Source organism: Rana temporaria, chromosome 9 (genome assembly GCF_905171775.1).
Source record: "Rana temporaria chromosome 9, aRanTem1.1, whole genome shotgun sequence".
Taxonomy (NCBI): domain Eukaryota; kingdom Metazoa; phylum Chordata; class Amphibia; order Anura; family Ranidae; genus Rana; species Rana temporaria.
The window spans coordinates 23,605,481-23,625,104 of record NC_053497.1 but is presented as its reverse complement, the minus strand read 5'-3'; the positions used below and the strand labels follow the sequence as shown (position 1 = coordinate 23,625,104).

The following is a 19,624-nucleotide window of genomic DNA, read 5'->3' as shown; positions in this document are numbered from 1 at the left end:
CGGTCCTTCCTCCCATCTCCAGCCCCAGACCTTCCTCCCATCTCCCGCCCTGGGCCTTCTTCCCAGCTCCCGCCCCGGTCCTTCCTCCCAGCTCCCGCCCCGGTCCTTCCTCCCAGCTCCCGCCCCGGTCCTTCCTCCCAGCTCCCGCCCCGGTCCTTCCTCCCAGCTCCCGCCCCGGTCCTTCCTCCCAGCTCCTGCCCCGGGCCTTCCACCCATCTCCCGCTCCGGTCCTTCCTCCCATCTCCCACCCCGGGCCTTCCTCCCAGCACCCGTCGAAATGTACAATACGGCCTCAGTGTCATCACCCCCGCAACCCCACAATGCCACCATTAGTGCCGCTTGAGACAGCCACTTCAAATGGCGTCTTTGGGGGGAATGGTAGTGTGGTTGAGAAAATCTTACTGCTGGAGTCAACAAGACGAAGAAAATAGGTGAAGAAAGCTAAATTCCGGGCACAAGTTGATACAACTTTGTATAAATTAATGGATTTTTTTAAATGCAAGTAGTGTAAGAATCTGAATTTCACTTGATTTTCAGCATCTTGAAATCCCCTGCACAACACCACTCAGACAGGGAGAGTGGGTGGGATTCTGAGCCAATCAGTTGTGCTGCATGCTAATATTTTTTTAATCATTTTAGCTACAGAGAATGCGCTGGAGGCATGAGACTGCCATGGCAGGAACCCAATCAGAGCTTTTCCTTATTAAAGGTTTCTCTAAAAGATGTAGGAGGCCAGTGGTTGATTCAGCTTACTGGTGTCCACCCATACCAATAATATGACCGATCCTGACATTGCTAGTGAAAATTGCATATTGCACTGGTTGACCATGCAAACATGACCTCTTCTGAGCACAGAAAGTCACCTACATCTGTAGCAAAGATTTTCAAGCATACTTGAAAGTCTCCGTATATGATCCATTCATCAAAATAACAAAGGAATTGTGTTCAATTCGAGGTTTATATGCCCTAACCCTTCGACTCTTTTCACACCCGAACTTTTCACACACAAATGTTGGATCTGCCTTTCCATCAGACCAAAGATCTCAGCAGTGACTTGACCTACCTTCCAGCGTGGTCAGTGTGAATACTGTAAGGTTCTATCTTAAGGTGCCCTTAGTATGTTTTTAACTACTGACCTCTCCTTTTTTTTTTCGGTCCCAGCTCCAGCATGACATCAGACTTATCATAAACAGGGAGTACATAAGCCACAAGGCTGACGGAGGGAGCACATATGTAGCAAGAGCACACAGATGGCAGCTACACAGTATACAAAGTAGCATATAGTACTTGTTTCTCGTGGCACTGACCCCTGGCTGGGTTATACGCTGACATGGACGCCATAGAGCGCCACTATAGCGACACGTTAAACTCTGTAACCAGAAAGTCCATATAATCCTTCTCTTTGGTCTTGAAGGCTTCAGCGATGATCCTGGCGGCCTCTCTGTGTTCTTTATCTTGAAGGGAGATTCCATTGACTTCTAGGATGACTTGACCCACCCTCAGTTTACTGCAATTGTGTGCCGAGCCTCCTCTCTGGGAACAAAATAGAGAAAAGAGAAGATGAATGTACCATGGCCATGTACTTATGTATCATACCCGGGGCTTTTTTTCCTCATACAATAGGTGCTGGAACTCAACCACGACCCCCAAAACCCCTCCATCCACACACACCCTCCAAATCACATCAAATAGTGGGTGTGGTCAGTCAAATTTCACGAACAGTAGGGGGGTCTTAAAGGGGCATTAAATACCAAGATTGCAGGGCCGATCCTAGGGTCACAGACGCCTGGGTGCAGCAATATTTCTGGCGCCCCCACATGGGCGTGGTCATCTTACTAACTCCTCCCCTTTACAAATGTTTCTATGGCAACGACTCAAACACAGAGATGCTCCCCTAACATAGACAAAGAGAACACATCAGCACGGACTGCCCCCCAGTGACGTCACTGCTCGGCTGGTCTCTCTCCACACAGAGACAGCCGCTGCTTCGCTTTCCTCCTCTGACAGGGGAAGGGAGGGGGGACGAGCTTGGCAGGAAAGACAGTGGTGGCGGCAGTGACCGGCGGAGAGAGCCGCCTCTGGACACAGACGAAGAGGAGGGAGGGGAGCACTCTGGTGCTTCAGTGCCTCCACATTTGTGGTGCCTGGGTGCACTGCACCCCACGCACCTGCCTAGGATCAGCCCTGCAAGATTGTGTTACATACAGAGTTACACACACAGTGCAGAGCTGTCACTTGTAAACACAGAATCCGGACTTCTATGTTTAAAAATAATTATGGTGAGCAAGCCCTCCTCCCAAGGGTCTGAGTCAGAGGTGGTGGAAACCAAGTTCCCCCTGAAAAAAAGCCCTGACCATACAATACTTAATGGCCAACGAAGCACATGGGAAAGTAAAGCAAAGATTAGCAGAGCTCTCAAAACTCATCCCAACCTCTCCTAAACTTAACAGCCCTAATGCTCTCACCCCAAGACCCTCTTGCAAGCATTTTACTCGCCTGTCAACCCCACCTGTCCTTAATTTCCTGCTATAGGCCCACAAACTAAAGAGGACCATACTATGTACCATGCCCAACAAAGAGCATGGAAAAGTACAGCAAAAATTAACAGAGCCCTCAAAACTAATCCCTACCTCTCCTAAACGAACCTACCCTAATACTCTCACCCCAGACCCCCTGCAGGTCTTTTACTGACTTCTCCACCCTGCCTGTCCTATATTTCCTGCTACAGGCCCACAACTTAAAGAGTAACTCCAGACCCCTTGATCGTGGCTCAGCCCCCTTCATTTTGTGCACTGATGTGCCAAAGGACCCTGCCCGGTCATTCGATGCAATGCATCTGCACCCATGCCGAAGCTGGTGAGCCCACAGGAGTACAGAAGGTTTCTGCCAGGTCCCGAAGTTTGGCAGAACCCATGGCACATGTGTGCACGCATTTGCAACATCATTTTTGCCTAGGCTAAAAAGGAAGAAGTGCTGCCCTACTAATAATTTATTTAAAAACCATCCGTGTTGCTTGGGGGAAAATTCCCATTCACTTCCTATCCCATAGCCAAATCAGGAAGTAAGAGGAAATCCCTCCAAGTTGAGGGAATCCCTGGTTATCACCAGAACTAGTCCTCAATGTAGGATTTCCCCTCCCTACTAATAGAGTAAAAAAATGTTGTATAAAAAAGAAATCTAGATACAGTAGGCCAGATCCACGTACCTCCGCGCATAGTTGCGTCCGGCGTAGCGTATCTCTGATACACTACGCCGCCGTAACTTACAGCGTAATTTCCTTATCCTGAAAGAATTTGCGCCGTAAGTTACGGCGGCGTAGTGTAACTTTGGCGGCGTAAGGGCGCGCAATTCAAATGGATGGATTTTTTTTTTAACGGCGCATGCGCTGTCCGTGGGGGTATCCCAGTGCGCATGCTCGAAATTAACCCGCAACAAGCCGTGACGTTACGACGTGAACGTCATTCTACGCAAGGCCCTATTTGCGAACGACTTGCGCAAACGACGTCAAAAATTCAAAATTCAACGCCGGAACGACGGCCATACTTAACATTGAGTACGCCTCATATAGCAGGGGTAACTATACGCCGAAAAAAGCCTTACGGAAACGACGTAAAAAAAAACGACGGACGTACGTTTGTGGATTCGCGTATCTAGCTAATTTGCATACTCGACGCGGAATTCGACAGGAAACGCCACCTAGCGGCCAGCGTAAATATGCACCTACGATCCGACGGCGTATTAAGACCTACGCCAGTCGGATCGAGCCCAGATTCAGTCGTATCTTGTTTTGTGGATACAAAACAAAGATACGACGGGGCATTTTAAATTACGTGGCGTATCCATAGATACGCCGGCGCAATTTGTTTGTGGATCTGGCCCTGGGTATATACTGTGTGTGTGTGTGTATGTATATACATACATACACATACACATCTATACATCCCAACTTTTTGAGATGGGAATGAGGGACACCTATCAGCAAAAGTATGCAGGCATAGGACACACCCCTTGCCACGCCCCCTTAAAGGAGAATTGCACAAAAAAAAACAAGATTGGTTTAACCCACAAGTGCTTTTTTATCACTACAATTCCTTTTTATATGGTCTTTTGGCATTTATAAATGCAGCAATTTACAAATCAGATGAAAGGTTTAGTGCTGGAAAACACTTTTTGATAGATAAAAAGTGCATTTTATATATGACTATATAGATCAGACCAAAATGAGGAGGAATGAGGCACAGAGGGACATTGCTCCAAATCAGGAACAGTCTCTCAAAATCAGGTACAGTTGGGAGCTATGTATGTGTGTGGGCCAGATTCTCGTACATATCCGGCGGTGTAACGTATCTCGTTTACGTTACTCTGCCGCAAGTTTAACGGGCAAGGGCCTGATTCCCAAACCACTTATCTGTAAACTTGCGGCGGCGTAGCGTAAAGTCCACCCGCGGAAGCACTCCTAATTCAAATGATCCTGGTAGGGGGCGTAGATAATTTAAATTAGGCGCGCTCCCGCGCCAAAAGGAACTGCGCATGCTCCATCGGGTAAATTACCCGACGTGCATTGCGCTAAATGACGTTGCACGGACGTAATTTGTTTTGACGGTAACGTAAATGGCGTCCAGCGCCATTCACAGACGAATCGGCGTGACTATAGAGGGCGCTGGAGCGCCGCCCCCTCTGGCTCTCGCACCGCCACTGAATAACATAGATTCATGCATTGCATGAATCTATGTTATTCTTGCCGGCCGCTGGTCTATTCAGATGGCTGGACCTTGAGCGCCGGCCACCTGAATAACGCCAGCTGGTTGGCTGTGCGGAAGTGCCTATCAGAGCCAGCGGGTACAGCCCTCAGCCTTCCGGATGCTTATCCAGGGAACGTACGGGGGGTGCGTTCCTTGGATAAGACTGACAGGCGTCTCAGCCAATCAGGTTCACCGGTTCTGGTTATCGGTAACCTAATTGGCTGAAGCGCCATCGTGGGGGGAGAAGACATCAACGGGCGTGAAAAGACTAGGAGGCTGGCTGACTTCCAGAAAGGTAAGTGCCGGGGGAGGGCATTTTATAGGGCACAGTGGGGACAATGGGCACAGTGGTGACAATGGGCACAGTGGTGACAATGGGCACAGTGGTGACAATGGGCACAGGACAATTGGCACAATGGCGACAATGGGCACAGTGGCGGCAATTAAAGGGCACAGTGACATCAATGGGCACAGTGGCAGCAATGGGCACAGTGTCGACAAATAAAGGGCACAGTGGTGACAGTTGGCACAGTGGTGACAATTGATGGCACAGTGGCTGCGTTTGATGGCATGGCACAGTGGTGCGAATTGATGGCACAGTGGCTGCGTTTGATGGCGTGGCATAGTGACTGCATTTGATGGCATGGAACAGTGGTGACAATTGATGGCACAGTAGCTGCGTTTGATGGCATGGCACAGTGGTGTGAATTGATATCACAGTGGCTGCGTTTGATGGCATAGTGACTGCATTTGATGGCATGGCACAGTGGTGACAATTGATGGGCACAGTGAGGTTGCAATTTTTATTTATTTTTTTCGTTTGCGTCCCCCCAAAAACTTTAAGCACCAGCCGCCACTGCCTGGCAGGTGTTCTAATCCCTCTCCACTCTGTGTAAAACTAACATCTAAAAAATGACCTTTTAGGTATACTTTTATACTTTCTTCCAGAGGCTGTCTGTATTCAACACGAGAGCAGACACAACTGAGTCGCTTTGCATTTTACATATTTATGACTTCCTGTCGTATCTTGCATTCTATTTGGAGTTCCCCTTCATGTCCTTGTCTGCAGAATTAGAGCTGCCAATCCGTGGGCAGACTGGAGGCCGACTTGAGCTGACTTGGGCATTTATTATGCTGTAATTATGTACATTTTCTTATGTTCCAAGAATGATCTGGAAATTTGGCAGGGTTGATGTAAGAATTGGAAAGAATCGATAAGACTTGGCCATCACATTCTTCAAGCTGGGCACACATCTCCCATATATAGAGGCCAGGTTGTCTGATGTATGGATCGCTTGTAAGTAGATTCCCAATCGGCAAAGAAAATCTAAACTGCAAATAAAGTGACTCGCTAAAATAAAATCATAAAATAAAGTCTTATCTGTAAAGAAGATACTTAAAGGGGTTTTCCACCTTTTTTTTAAGTTTATTAAAAGTCAGCAGCTACAAAAAGTGTAGCTGCTGGCTTTTAATAAACAGACACTTACCTGCTACATGGCTCCAGCGACGCGCCGGCCTGGGCTCCGCTCCTCGCCCCCCCCTCGCCGGCCGGCGTCTTCATTCTTAGTGTGGGCACCCGGCAGTGACAGCTTTTGGCTTCACGGCCGGGCACCCACTGCGCATGCGCGAGTGGCGCGGCGCCGTCCAATTGGACAGGCGCTCGCCTACAGGGAGGGGCTGTGAAAAGGCGATTAAGCTAATCGCCTTTCCAGCCCCTCGGCGGAAGGAGGAAGTGGGACAGGAAGTCCCCTTCTCCTGAAGCCCCCACTCCCCCCCAAAAAAAATTACATGCCAAATGTGGCATGTAAGGGGGCGAGGAGTGGATTAAGCGGAGGTTCCATTTTTAGGTGGAACTCCGCTTTAACTCTCCCGTTGCCTGTGATGAAAAATGCTACTCTGATCTAAATAACTTCCTACCTGGAGTCTAATGCCAACCATACACTTGTATGGTGGCCTTGCACACTTTTATTACTGAATCTGCAAACAATTGAATAGTCAGAACGTGATAGGCTTGACAAAGGGGCTGGGCTGCCTTGAAACGCGTAGCCATGGGCAGGGCAGCCATCAGGGGGTACAGGCATTACACCTGTAAGGGGCCCGAATGTCCCCAGGGGCCTGGCGCCCCCCCGTAATCAGTGCGATGCGGGAGAGAGGGGAGAAGAAGAGGAGATGACACTTTCAGTTTCTCGGCAGCACCTTCCCCCTTCTTTCCCCCTCAGTTCTCAGCTCGCGGCTGGAGAGAGGAGCTATGAGACTTTAAAACTCGCGGTAGCCCCCCCCCCTGGTTCTGCGGGACTGTCCCGGGCAATCCGGGACACGTGGTCACCCTAGTGAGGGGCCAACATGATGGTTTACATAACTTCCCGCTCTATTGGACTTGCTGCAGATTCTAATGCACACTGGGGTAGATTCAGAGAGCAATTGCGTCTGCGTAACCATAGTTACGCAGCGCAATTGCTTACTTGCCCCGGCGTATCGAATGCTCCTGATTCAGGAACCTCGATACGCCGACTGCAGCCTAAGATATGACTGGCATAAGGCTCCTTATGCCGTCATATCTTAGGCTGCATTCTTACGCAGGCCGCTAGGTGGCGTTCCCGTTGTGGTCAGCGTAGAGTATGCAAATTGCATACTAACGCCGATTCACAACCGTACGCGCGCCCTGCGTACGCAGTTTACGTCTTTTGCGTACGTCGGGTTTTGCATAAGTCTGCCCCTGCTATTGGCAGGCGCAGCCAATGCTAAGTATACCCATCGTTCCCGCGTCGCGAAATTTGAAAATTACGTCGTTTGCGTAAGTGAATCGTGAATGGCGCTGGACGCCATTCACGTTCACTTTGAAGCAAATGACGTCCTTGCGACGTCATTTTCCACAATGCGCGTCGGAAAAGTTTCCCGACGGAGCATGCGCACTACGCTCGGCGCGCGAACGCGCCTAATTTAAATGATCCACGCTCCCTACGGGATCATTTAAATTACGCACGATTACGCCGGGCATTTTTCAGGAGCGCCCACGCAATTTACGGAGCTACTGCTCCGTGAATCGAGCGTAGCACAGGTAATTTACGGAGGCGCAGCGGCAAAACGGTGCGCTGTGCCTCCGTAAAAAATGCGCAAATGTACCTGAATCTACCCCACTGTCATAAGCTCACAGTGTGCAGGAAAACCAGTGTAAGTCATTTCAGTACCGTAGAGGAGCCTGTACAACTGTGTAAGACTGAAGGGAAGGCCGGAGTTTAGATCTAATCCATCTCTGTCATTAAATACCACGTTCACCATTCTGCAAATTAGAATTTCAGCCTAAAATCCTTATTTGCATAAGTCCTCATTAGCCCCTCACCCTTAGTGCTGCTATTATGTGAATAATATGCTGGGGGATGGGGGGCACACAATGGCAGCAGATGGTCAGTGGTGGAGGATGAATCTATTCCCGCTAATGTGCTGGGGTTTTCCTGCTTTTTATAAACATGTCCAACATGAATATATTATCTTGTAATTGTAACTATTGGATGAAATCTGGAGCCGCTGTTCTTTTTTTGCCCCCCAACCCCCACCCCCCCTTTGGTGTCTAGAGTGCTGGCACAGCAACCAGTAACACTGTGGCCTGGGTGCCAGTGTCCTTGCAATTAATGACAATGTGTGTCCATGGGCGCCCGCTGAACTTTTTTCAGGGGGGGGCATCATTTTAAGGTCATCCTTGCTCGGTCCCTTTTTGACAATGTCATATGTGTGTGTAACTGTGTGTTTGGCACTGCTGCTGTTACCTGTGGTTCTTCAGCGATCGATCATAGGCCCAGGGCAGGCGCTGGCAGTGTATTCTCTCTCATCTTGGCCACTGCACGCCACGCACCCGAGGGGGGAACCGGCGCCGTGCGCCGGCCGGATCGGCATAGGCATAGCAAGTGAAACATACATTTACACAGGCAGGCAGGCTGAGGCAGCCAATCACGGAACAGAACAGCCGGGATGTTAAGCAGAAGCCCGAGCGGCAGAGCCAATCCGATGCTCGGGCTGGGGGTGAGGAGGGAGGGACGGATGTGTCTGTGTGTATCGCGGTGAATAAGTCGGAACAAGACTGAGAGCAGCCCCAGCCCCCAGGCCAGCAGCAGACTTAGAAAAAAAGTCCACGGGTGCCGCGGCGGCCATTGCAACACAGGGGGCAAGTTAAGTGTCATCTCTTACGATTCCAGGGGGGGGGGGAATCACCCCCCCTTGCCCTATGGAGCAGACGCCCATGTGTGTGTCTGTGGGTCATTGTTTGCTAGGAGGCTGAGGGCAAGGCCGCATACTTATTGGATGCTAGGGTTCCTGGAGGTGGACAGCACAGTTATTGGATGCTGGGGACTTGGCTGCACATTTATTGGTTGCTAGAATGCTTGGGGCTGGGCCACCCAGTTATTGGTTGCTAGGATGCTGGGGGCTTGGTCATTGAGTTATTTGTTGCTAGGAAGCTGTGAGCTGGGCTGCACAGTTATTGGATGCTGGTGACTGGGCTGCACATTTATTGGTTGCTAGAATGCTTGGGGCTGGGCCACCCAGTTATTGGTTGCTAGGATGCTGGGGACTTGGTCATACAGTTATTTGTTGCTAGGAAGCTGTGAGCTGAGCTGCACAGTTATTGGATGCTGGGGACTTGGCTGCACATTTATTGGTTGCTAGAATGCTTGGGGCTGGGCCACCCAGTTATTGGTTGCTAGGATGCTGGGGACTTGGTCATACAGTTATTTGTTGCTAGGAAGCTGTGAGCTGGGCTGCACAGTTATTGGATGCTGGTGACTGGGCTGCACATTTATTGTTTGCTGGAATGCTTGGGGCTGGGCCGCAATGTTATTGAATGCTAGGATACTTGGAGCTGGGCCGCAATGTTATTGGATGCTGATGACTGGGCTGCATATTTAATCTGGCCTTTTTATGGAAGAGTGGCAAGAAGAAAGTCATTGTTGAAATAAAGCCATAAGAAGTCCTGTTTTCAGTTTGTGAGAAGCCATGTGGGGGACACAGCAAACATGTGAAAGGGGCTCTGGTCAAATGAGTCCAAAATGTAACTTTTTCACCTAAAAGCAAAACGCTTTATGTGGTGATAAACTTACACTGCACAGCACCCTGAACACACCATATCCACTGTGAAACATGGTGGTGGCAGCATCATGTTGTAGGGATGTTTTTTCTTAGCAGGGACAGGCAAGCTGGTCAGAGTTGATGGGAAGATGGATGGAGCCAAATACAGGGCAATCTTAGAAGAAAACCTTTTAGTCTGGAAAAGACTAACTGGGGTGGAGGTTCACTATCCAGCAGGACAACGACCCTAAACATACAGCCAGAGCTACAATGGAATAGTTTAGATCAGTGGTCCCCAACCTTTGTGGTACCGGGGACCGCTTTTGGTGTAGCCACTTTTTTCAGGGCCCGGTGGGGGGGGGGGGGGGGGGTTGGGTGACGTCATATAAGGAAGGCAGGGTGGTTTGCGGAGTGTTACAACCCACCCTGCACTGTAAAGGAGCACTGTAATATAAAGTGGCCTGCACTGTAAGGAATACACTCCCCTTTATATCACAGTGCCCTTTTGCAGTCATGGCCCCCCATCACAGTCCTCCCTGCAGTCATGGCCCCCCCATCACAGTCCTCCCTTCAGTCATGGCCCCCCATCACAGTCCTCCCTTCAGTCATGGCCCCCCATCACAGTCCTCCCTTCAGGCATGGCCCCCCATCACAGTCCTCCCTTCAGGCATGGCCCCCCATCACAGTCCTCCCTTCAGTCATGGTCCCCCTTTACAGCCCTCCCTTCAGTCATGGTCCCCCATCACAGTCCTCCCTTCAGTCATGGCCCCCCATCACAGTCCTCCCTTCAGTCATGGCCCCCCATCACAGTCCTCCCTTCAGGCATGGCCCCCCATCACAGTCCTCCCTTCAGTCATGGTCCCCCATCACAGTCCTCCCTTCAGTCATGGCCCCCCATCACAGTCCTCCCTTCAGTCATGGCCCCCCATCACAGTCCTCCCTTCAGGCATGGCCCCCCATCACAGTCCTCCCTTCAGTCATGGTCCCCCATCACAGTCCTCCCTTCAGTCATGGTCCCCCATCACAGCCGTCCGTGCGGTCATGGCCCCCATCACAACCGTCCTTGCGGTCATGGTCCCACATCACAGCCGTCCCTGCGGTCATGGTCCCTCATCACAGCCGTCCCTGCGGTCATGGTCCCTCATCACAGCCGTCCTTGCGGTCATGGTCCCTCATCACAGCCGTCCCTGCGGTCATGGTCCCCCATCACAGCCATCCCTGCGGTCATGGTCCCCCATCACAGCCGTCCCTGCGGTCATGGTCCCTCATCACAGCCGTCCCTGCGGTTATGACCCTCACCCCATCACAGTCCTACCTGCAGTCATGACCCTCACCCCCATCACTGTCCGCCCGGCATTAATGCACCCCCCTTCCCCAATCACAGTCCTCCCTGCAGTTATGCATCCCCCTCCTATCGCAGTACTTCCTGCATAGTGCCAATTTTAATCGCCGCCTCCCCTGCAGCCTATGTCTATTTCCTCATGCTTCAGCAAGAGGTGAGCCCTGTTACAGACCGCAGTATAGTTAGCAGCCTGTATGTCCTGTGTGTATTCTGCCATTTCTCCCGAGCTGCCGACAATGTCAGCCTATTAGCAAGGCAGGGGGCGGGACGGCTTCAGATCGTGACAGAGAGCCAGAGCTGCCAAACTTATATTAACAAGCGGGCGATTGCTCCCCTGCTCTACCTGTTTCAAAAATGATCTAAAGTCCATAAAAAATGTAATTAATAGAAAATTTAATAAAACAGTTTTATATAAAATCCCTATCAAAATTGAAATAAAATAAATAAATAATAAAATAAAAAATATAAAATCCATAAAAACCGAAATAAAATGAAATAAATAATAATATTTAATAAAAAATTATTAAAAATACATACAGGCCTGGATTCAAGAAGCAATTGCGCCTGTGTAACCATAGGTTACACAGCGCAATTGCTTACTTGCCCCGGCGTAATGAATGCTCCTGATTCAGGAACCTCGTTACGCCGACTGCAGCCTAAGATATGCGCGGCATAAGGCTCTTATGCCCACATATCTTAGGCTGCATTCTTGCGATGGCCGCTAGGTGGCGTTCCCGTTGTGCTCAGCGTATAGTGTGCAAATTGCATACTAACACCGATTCACAACGTTGCGCGAGCCCTGCGTACGCAATTTACGTTGTTTCCGTACGGCGGTTTTTGCGTAAGGCTGCCCCTGCTATTAGCAGGGGTAGCCAATGTTACGTATACCCGTCGTTCCCGCGTCGCGAAATTTGAAATTTGCGTAGTTTGCGTAAGTGAATCGTGAATGGCGCTGGACGCCATTCACGTTCACTTTGAAGCAAATGACGTCCTTTGCGACGTCATTTGCCGCAATGCACGTCGGGAAACTTTCCCGACGGAGCATGCGCTCTACGATCGGCGCGGGAGCGCGCCTAATTTAAATGATTCCCGCCCCCTACGGGATCATATAAATTGCGCGCGCTTACGCCGGGCATTTTGCCGGCGCGCCCGCGCAATTTACGGAGCTTCTGCTCCGTGAATCGAGGGCAGCGCAAAAAAATTGCGGGGGCGCAGGGCAAAAACGTTGCCCTGCGCCTCCGTAAAAAAAGCGCAATTGTTACTGAATCCGGGCCACAGTGTTGCAGCACCGAATAATTTAGTCAAGCAATTAAACCTTTAAAAATGGCCTGGTAATGAAGAGGTATTCGCAGGCTCAAAAAGACTGAGGAGAAAAGAGACCATGGGATTTGTTATAAAATAGGTACAGTCCTGTCAAAAACGTTGCGATTGAAAGCTATGCATAATGTTGAGTGCAAGGGACTTACCTGTATAGTTACAATACGTGGCAGTGGCTGGCGTGTCTTGGCTCCTCCTTCTATAGCGATCCCCAGGGTAGGTGCACTTTTCATGACCCGTATTAAGGTGGCAGAAGGCTTTAGCAGACCTGGCTACAGAGAAGACAGACTGTCAGTTCTCATTACAAGGCAGGTAAAAAAAGATTAGCCACATGATCGGATAAAGGGGATTAGCAGACAATGCATGGAATATACGAAGGAAAACAGCGACACACACAAAGGATCCTGGGAATGTGACATCTGTCATTCTTTTTTATCAAAGTTTAAAGGGGTTGTAAACGTACAATTTTTTTTTTCCTAAATAGTTTCCTTTACCTTAGTGCAGTCCTCCTTCACTTACAGAGGGCTCCGCGGGCCACATGTGGCCCCCGGGCCACTGGTTGGCCACCCCTGACTTACCTCATCCTTCCATTTTGCTTTTAAATGTCCTTATTTCTTCTGAGAAATCCTCACTTCCTGTTCTTCTGTCTGTAACTCCACACAGTAATGCAAGGCTTTCTCCCTGGTGTGAAGTGTCCTGAGCGCCCCCTCCCTTGGACTACAGGAGAGTTAGGACGCTCTCTATGTTGCAGATAGAGAAAGAAGCTGTGTGTTAGTGGGCGTCCTGACTCTCCTGTAGTCCAAGGGAGGGGGCGAGCACGACACTCCACACCAGGGAGAAAGCCTCGCATTACGGTGTGGAGTTACAGGCAGGAGAATAGGAAGTGAGGATTTCTCAGAAGAAATAAGGACATTTAAAAGCAAAATGGAAGGATGAGGTAAGTCAGGGGTGGCCAACCAGTGGCCCGGGGGCCACATGTGGCCCGCGGAGCCCTCTGATGTGGCCCGTGACCTCCTTCTCTGGAATGGGGGGTTGGCAAGCCCAGATTGCAGGTTGCGACCCGCCATACCACAGCATCATTGTTGTAAATGAAGCTGGTGGTAGAGGAAGAAAGCGGCTTCGGAGCAGAGCCCCATAAGCCGATGCTTCCTCTACAGCGTCGTCTTTTGCCACAGGCAGAGTCTATGGCAAACTTCAGCTAACTCGCAGGATAGACACAGGTGCACTACGTTGCACCCGCAGTGTGGGTAAACCGCAGCACATCAGTGTGAAAGCAGCCTTAGGCCCTTTTTCACACGACCAGCCCAACCAAATGGGACCCTCAATTCACCTCTACAGAGCGACAGATGTCCGTTTACCCGCCTACATCCAATCCGAAAAACAGAAGGGAATTCGTCCTCTTCCATCTGGGCGGATAGGAGGGCCTATAGAGTATCCGTGATCTGTCATCCGCCTGCTCCGCTCATCGTGGCCCTCAAATTGTTACCAAGTTGCTTAAGTGGCCCTCGCTCTTCAAAAGGTTGGGCACCCCTGAGGTAAGTGAAGGAGGACTGCACTAAGGTAAAGGAAGCTCTTTAGGAAAAAAATTACCTTTACAACCCCTTTAAGGCAACAGAGACAAATGAGTCGTGTCCGTGATATTTTTTTTATTTGCACTAACATACAATTTTTCGGGGTTTATCCCCTTCTACAAGGTCCCAGCAGTACTGATTTACAAAAGTTTTGTGTGTTCTTTTTTTTTTATTTCCTTTTTTTTAACATTATGCTAAAACTTTTTTGAATCCGTACTGCTGGGACTTTGAAGAAGGGGACATACCCCCGAAAACTTGTCCCGAAAAATGTTAGTGCAAATAAAAAAAGTATCACGGACAGTTATTCCTGCCCAAGCAAAACTGTGATGAACAAATTAGAGAGAGAGAGAGGCGTAGATGTAGCAGTTTTCCGTCATCACAAGAAAACTGAAGTCAATGATGGATGTCTTTGTACCATCAATGTATAAAACTGCTATGTAACTGAAATGAAACTGGAATGAAACTGCAGACTTAGTGAAAACGACAGGGGTTGGCAAGTGGACCACTATCTTTTTTTTGCATTATGCCTTGTACACACGACCGGTTTTCCCGTCGGTATTGCGCTCAAGCGGATCACAGGGATCACACCAAATTCCGACCGTCAAGAACACGGTGACGTACAACACTACGACGAGTGGTGGCGCACAGCGCGGCGATCGGTGATGCGGGGTGTCAGTCTGACACCCTGCATCTCCGATCTCGGTAAAGAGCCTCCGGCGGAGGCTCTTTACCATGTGATCAGCCGTGTCCAACCACGGCTGATCACGATGTAAACAGGAAGAGCCGTTGATCGGCTCTTCCTCACTCGCGTCTGACAGACGCAAGTAGAGGAGAGCCGATCGGCGGCTCTCCTGACAGGGGGGTTCGCGCTGATTGTTTATCAGCACAGCCCCCCCCCCTCAGATGCCAACACTGGACCACCAGGGAGTGCCCCCCGGTTGCCAAATGGGGCCAAAAATAAATAAACACAATCGATGCCAATCAGTGCCCACAAATGGGCACTGACTAGCAACATGGGCACTGACTGTAATGATGCCCAGCAATGCCATCAGTGCCACCCAGTGTCCACCAGTGCCACCTCTTAGTGCCCATCTATGCCCAGTGCCCACCTATCAGTGCCCATATGTGCCACCCATAAGTACCCATCAGTGCTACCCATAAGTTCCACCGAAGAGTGCCCAGTGCCGCCTATGAGTGCCCATCAGTGCTGCCTATGAGTGCCCATCAGTGCCGCCTATAAATGCACATCAGTGCCGCCTATCAGTGCTGCCCATCAGTGCCGCCTATCAGTGCCCATCAGTGCCACCTCATCAGTGCACATCAGTGCCACCTCATCTGTGCCCATCAGTGCTGCCATATCAGTGCCCATAATTGAAGAAGAAAACTTACTTATTTACAAAAAAATTTACAGAAACAAATAAAAACTTTTTTTTTTCAAAAATTTGGGTAGTTTGCGCAAAAAATAAAAATCGCAGAGGTGATCAAATACCACCAAAAGAAAGCTCTATTTGTGAGAACAAAATGATAAAAATGTAATTTGGGTGCAGTGTAGCATGACCGCGCAATTGTCATTCAAATTGCGACAGTGCTGAAAGCTGAAAATTGGCTTGGGCAGGAAGGTGCGTAAGTGCCCGGTATGGAAGTGGTTAAGCTATTTATACAAGGCGCATCCTTCCCACTGACCATCAAATTAATGGGACCCTTCTCCCAATAACCACCAATGTAAGGAGCAGTTTACCCAATGACCATCAACGTAATGGGGCTCTTATCCTATTAACTACCAATGTAGATATTTACTCATGATACAGTAGTGTGATGGTTCTCGGGAGAACAATCCTTAACCACTTTAATACAGGACACTTTCACCCCCTTCCTGCCCAGGCCAATTTTCAGCTTTCAGCGCTGTTTGAGTGACAATTGAATGGTCATGCAACACTGTACCCCGGGCATGTTTGTAAAACCTAAATACAAATATATCATTTGTTTGTGCCGGTTCGGTTTCTAAGATATTAACCACTTCTGTACCGCACATAGTCATATGACGTCCACAGAGGGGATCTCCCATCCCGGGTGGACGTCATATGACGTCCTGGACTTTGTGCGGTGATATCTGAATGATGCCTGCAGCTAGAGGCATCATTCAGATATCATTGTTTGCAGGCGGCGATCCTGTGCACCACAAGAATGATCATAGCCGATTGATCGTTCTTATAGGCGGCGGGATGGGACATCCCCCCCCCACTCCCGCCGCCATCCGGTGCTTCTCCGGGCTCTTCCGTGCCATCGGGGCCCCGAGAAAGAATCGTCCAGCACCGGAAAGGCGTAGAGATAAGAGTCGTAGAGGCGTAGAGATGACTGGTGACCAGATGGTCACCATTCATCTCTATGACAGTCGGAGGCTCAGGCGCGATGTGATGACTGTTACGGAACCATGAACCAGACGTACAACAAGAGATAAGTGAAAATAAGAAGGCTTTATTGAAAATCAAGCTGTAAAGCAAAAGTCCAACGGATGGTAAAACCAGAGGTCAGGAACCAGAAGAGTAGTCAGACGAAGCCAGGATCAGGAACCAGCAGGGAAGTCAGACGAAGCCAGGATCAGGAACCAGCAGAGAAGTCAGACGAAGCCAGGATCGGAACCAGAAGCAGCAGCAGTCTTAGAAGCATGTGCACACAGGAGGACCAAGCAAGGAACTGAAGTCACAGACCTCCTATATATGTGAGCCAGGTATCCAGCTCCTCCCAGTGGGAAGGAGGAGCCGCAGGGTGGGAGGCTACAAGAGACCTAGAAACCAAGATGGCCGCCAGCACATGTCAAACGAAGGAGACAGGAGAGAGGTAAGACCATGACAGTACCTCCCCCTCAAGGGCCCCTCCTCCGCGGTGCAAAAAACGGTTTCTGAGGGAAGCGTGCGTGGAAGGCTCGGAGCAAGGCAGGAGCATGGACATCTGCGGAGGGAACCCAGGAACGCTCCTCAGGACCATAACCACGCCAGTGGACCAAAAACTGCACCCGACCGCGAACCAGGCGTGAGTCCAGGATATTGCTCACCTCATACTCCTCGTGATTGCCCACTTGGACCGGACGAGGCCGAGGAACCGAGGAAGTGAAGCGATTGCACACCAGTGGCTTCAACAGGGAGACATGAAACACGTTGGAGATCCGCATGCCAGGTGGAAGCGCAAGGGCATAGGCTACCGGGTTTACCCTGCGAAGCACTCGGAAGGGACCAACAAAGCGAGGAGCCAGCTTGGGAGTGGACACTCGAAGGTTGAGGTTGCGGGTGGACAACCATACACGGTCTCCGACCTGGTAGGAAGGAGCAGGCGCTCGTCTGCGATCAGCCTGGAGTTTCTGGCGCTGCGCAGAGACCTCAAGGGACCTCTGGATCTGTACCCAAGAAGCACGTAGAGCAGAAAGGTGATCCTCCACAGCCGGAATATCCTGGGGAGAGAATGCCTCCGGTAACACGGCAGGTTGGAACCCATAATTGGCCATGAAGGGAGACGTCCCAGAGGAAGAGTTCACAGCCGTGTTCCTGGCAAACTCAGCCCAAGGCAGGAGGTCAACCCAATTGTCCTGGTGATCGGAGACATAGCAACGAAGGAATTGCTCCAAGGCCTGATTGGATCGTTCTGCGGCCCCATTGGACTGAGGGTGGTAGGCCGAGGAGAAGGAGAGATGAATCCCCAACTGGGAGCAAAAGGCGCGCCAGAACCTGGACACAAACTGACTCCCCCGATCCGACACTATCTCTTTGGGCAAACCGTGCAACCGGAAGACCTCCCGGGCAAAAATCGTGGCCAACTCTTGTGCAGAGGGTAACTTCTTGAGAGGAACACAGTGGCACATTTTGGAAAACCGATCCACAATCATGAGAATGACCGTATGGCCTCGGGATGCAGGGAGGTCCACAATGAAATCCATCCCCAGGTGTGACCATGGGCGCTCCCCGGTGGCTATGGGTTGCAGCAGGCCCAACGGAAGGTGCCGAGGGGACTTACTTTGGGCACAAACAGAGCATGCCGCTACATATGCGGCGATGTCGGAACGTAGGGAAGGCCACCAGAACAGACGTGAAACAGCCCAGGACAGCTGATTCTTACCAGGATGCCCCGCGGTCTTGGAGTTATGGTAGGTTCGCAACAACCGAGTGCGCAACTCCTCAGGCACAAAACATCTGCCGTTGGGTGTCCCAGAGGGAGCACCAGACTGAGCCGCCAAAATCTGCTCACCAAGGGGAGAGGTCAGGCTGGTGCGAATGGCGGCCAGGATCTGATTCGGAGGTATGACCGAAGTCGGTATAGATTCCTCCCTGGACAGCTCGGAGTACTGCCGTGATAAGGCATCCGCCCTGATGTTCTTGGAACCAGGTAGGTAGGAGACCACGTAATTAAAACGTGACAAGAACAGAGCCCATCTGGCCTGACGTGGTGCCAATCTCTTGGCCTCAGAAAGGTAGGTCAGATTCTTGTGGTCCGTCAGGATGAGAACCGGAACCACCGAGCCCTCGAGCAAGTGCCTCCACTCTTTGAGAGCCTGCACTATGGCCAATAACTCCCTGTCACCAATCTGATAGTTGCACTCCGCGGATGACAGTTTCCGGGAGTAAAACCCACAAGGAAGCAGCGGACCCTCTGGTGTCCTACGCTGAGACAGAAGGGCGCCTACTCCCGTCTCGGACGCGTCCACCTCGAGGACAAAGGGCAACCCAGGGTTGGGATGAGACAGAATCGGAGCTGACACAAAGGCGGATTTTAGGGCCTCAAAAGCCCGGATGGCCTCGAGCGGCCAGACCTGGGAATTACTGCCCTTCCTGGTCAGATCCGTGAGAGGCTTGGCCAGCATGGAGAAGTCCCTGATGAACTTCCGATAATAATTGGCGAAGCCCAAAAAACGCTGCAAGGAACGAAGACCACTGGGCTGAGGCCACTGTAAGACAGCCGAAACCTTCTCAGGATCCATGGAGAACCCCTCAGCGGAAATGATGTAACCTAGGAAGGTTACCTGGGATCGGTGAAATTCGCATTTCTCAAGCTTACCGAACAGCTTGTTCTCTCGTAACCGTTGCAACACTCGTTTGACATCCAGAATGTGGGCCTCCCTGGATTCAGAATATACCAAGATGTCATCCAAATAGACCACCACACACTGCTGCAACAGGTCACGGAAAACATCGTTGATGAATTCCTGAAAGACTGCGGGCGCATTGCACAACCCAAAGGGCATAACCAAGGATTCATAATGACCGGTCCTGGTGTTAAAGGCGGTCTTCCACTCATCGCCCGCCTTGATCCTTACCAGGTTATATGCCGCCCTCAGGTCGAGTTTGGTAAAGACCGTGGCCCCTTTAAGGCGATCGAACAGCTCGGAAATCAAGGGTATCGGGTAAGCGTTCTTGATCGTGATGCGATTGAGACCCCTGTAATCGATGCAAGGCCTCAACTCACCGCCCTTCTTTTTCACAAAGAAAAATCCAGCCCCTGCCGGGGACGAGGATTTGCGAATGTGACCACGGGACAGCGCCTCCATCACGTACTCCTCCATGGCCTCATTCTCCGCAACCGACAGTGGATAGACCTTGCCGCGAGGA

General features: G+C 50.6%; 1 protein-coding gene across 2 annotated transcripts in view; it reads right to left on the bottom strand.

Moving 5' to 3' along the window:
• The window catches only part of WHRN (whirlin), a 248,078-nt gene continuing 228,454 nt past the window's right edge, over positions 1-19,624 (bottom strand). For both annotated transcript variants that reach the window (XM_040322973.1, XM_040322972.1), the window contains 2 exons: positions 12,609-12,731; positions 1-1,533 (listed from right to left, as the gene is read on the bottom strand). In XM_040322973.1, the coding sequence (XP_040178907.1) occupies positions 1,351-1,533; positions 12,609-12,731 (306 nt within the window). In that variant the 3' untranslated portion in view covers positions 1-1,350. The remainder of the gene's footprint in view (positions 1,534-12,608; positions 12,732-19,624) is intronic.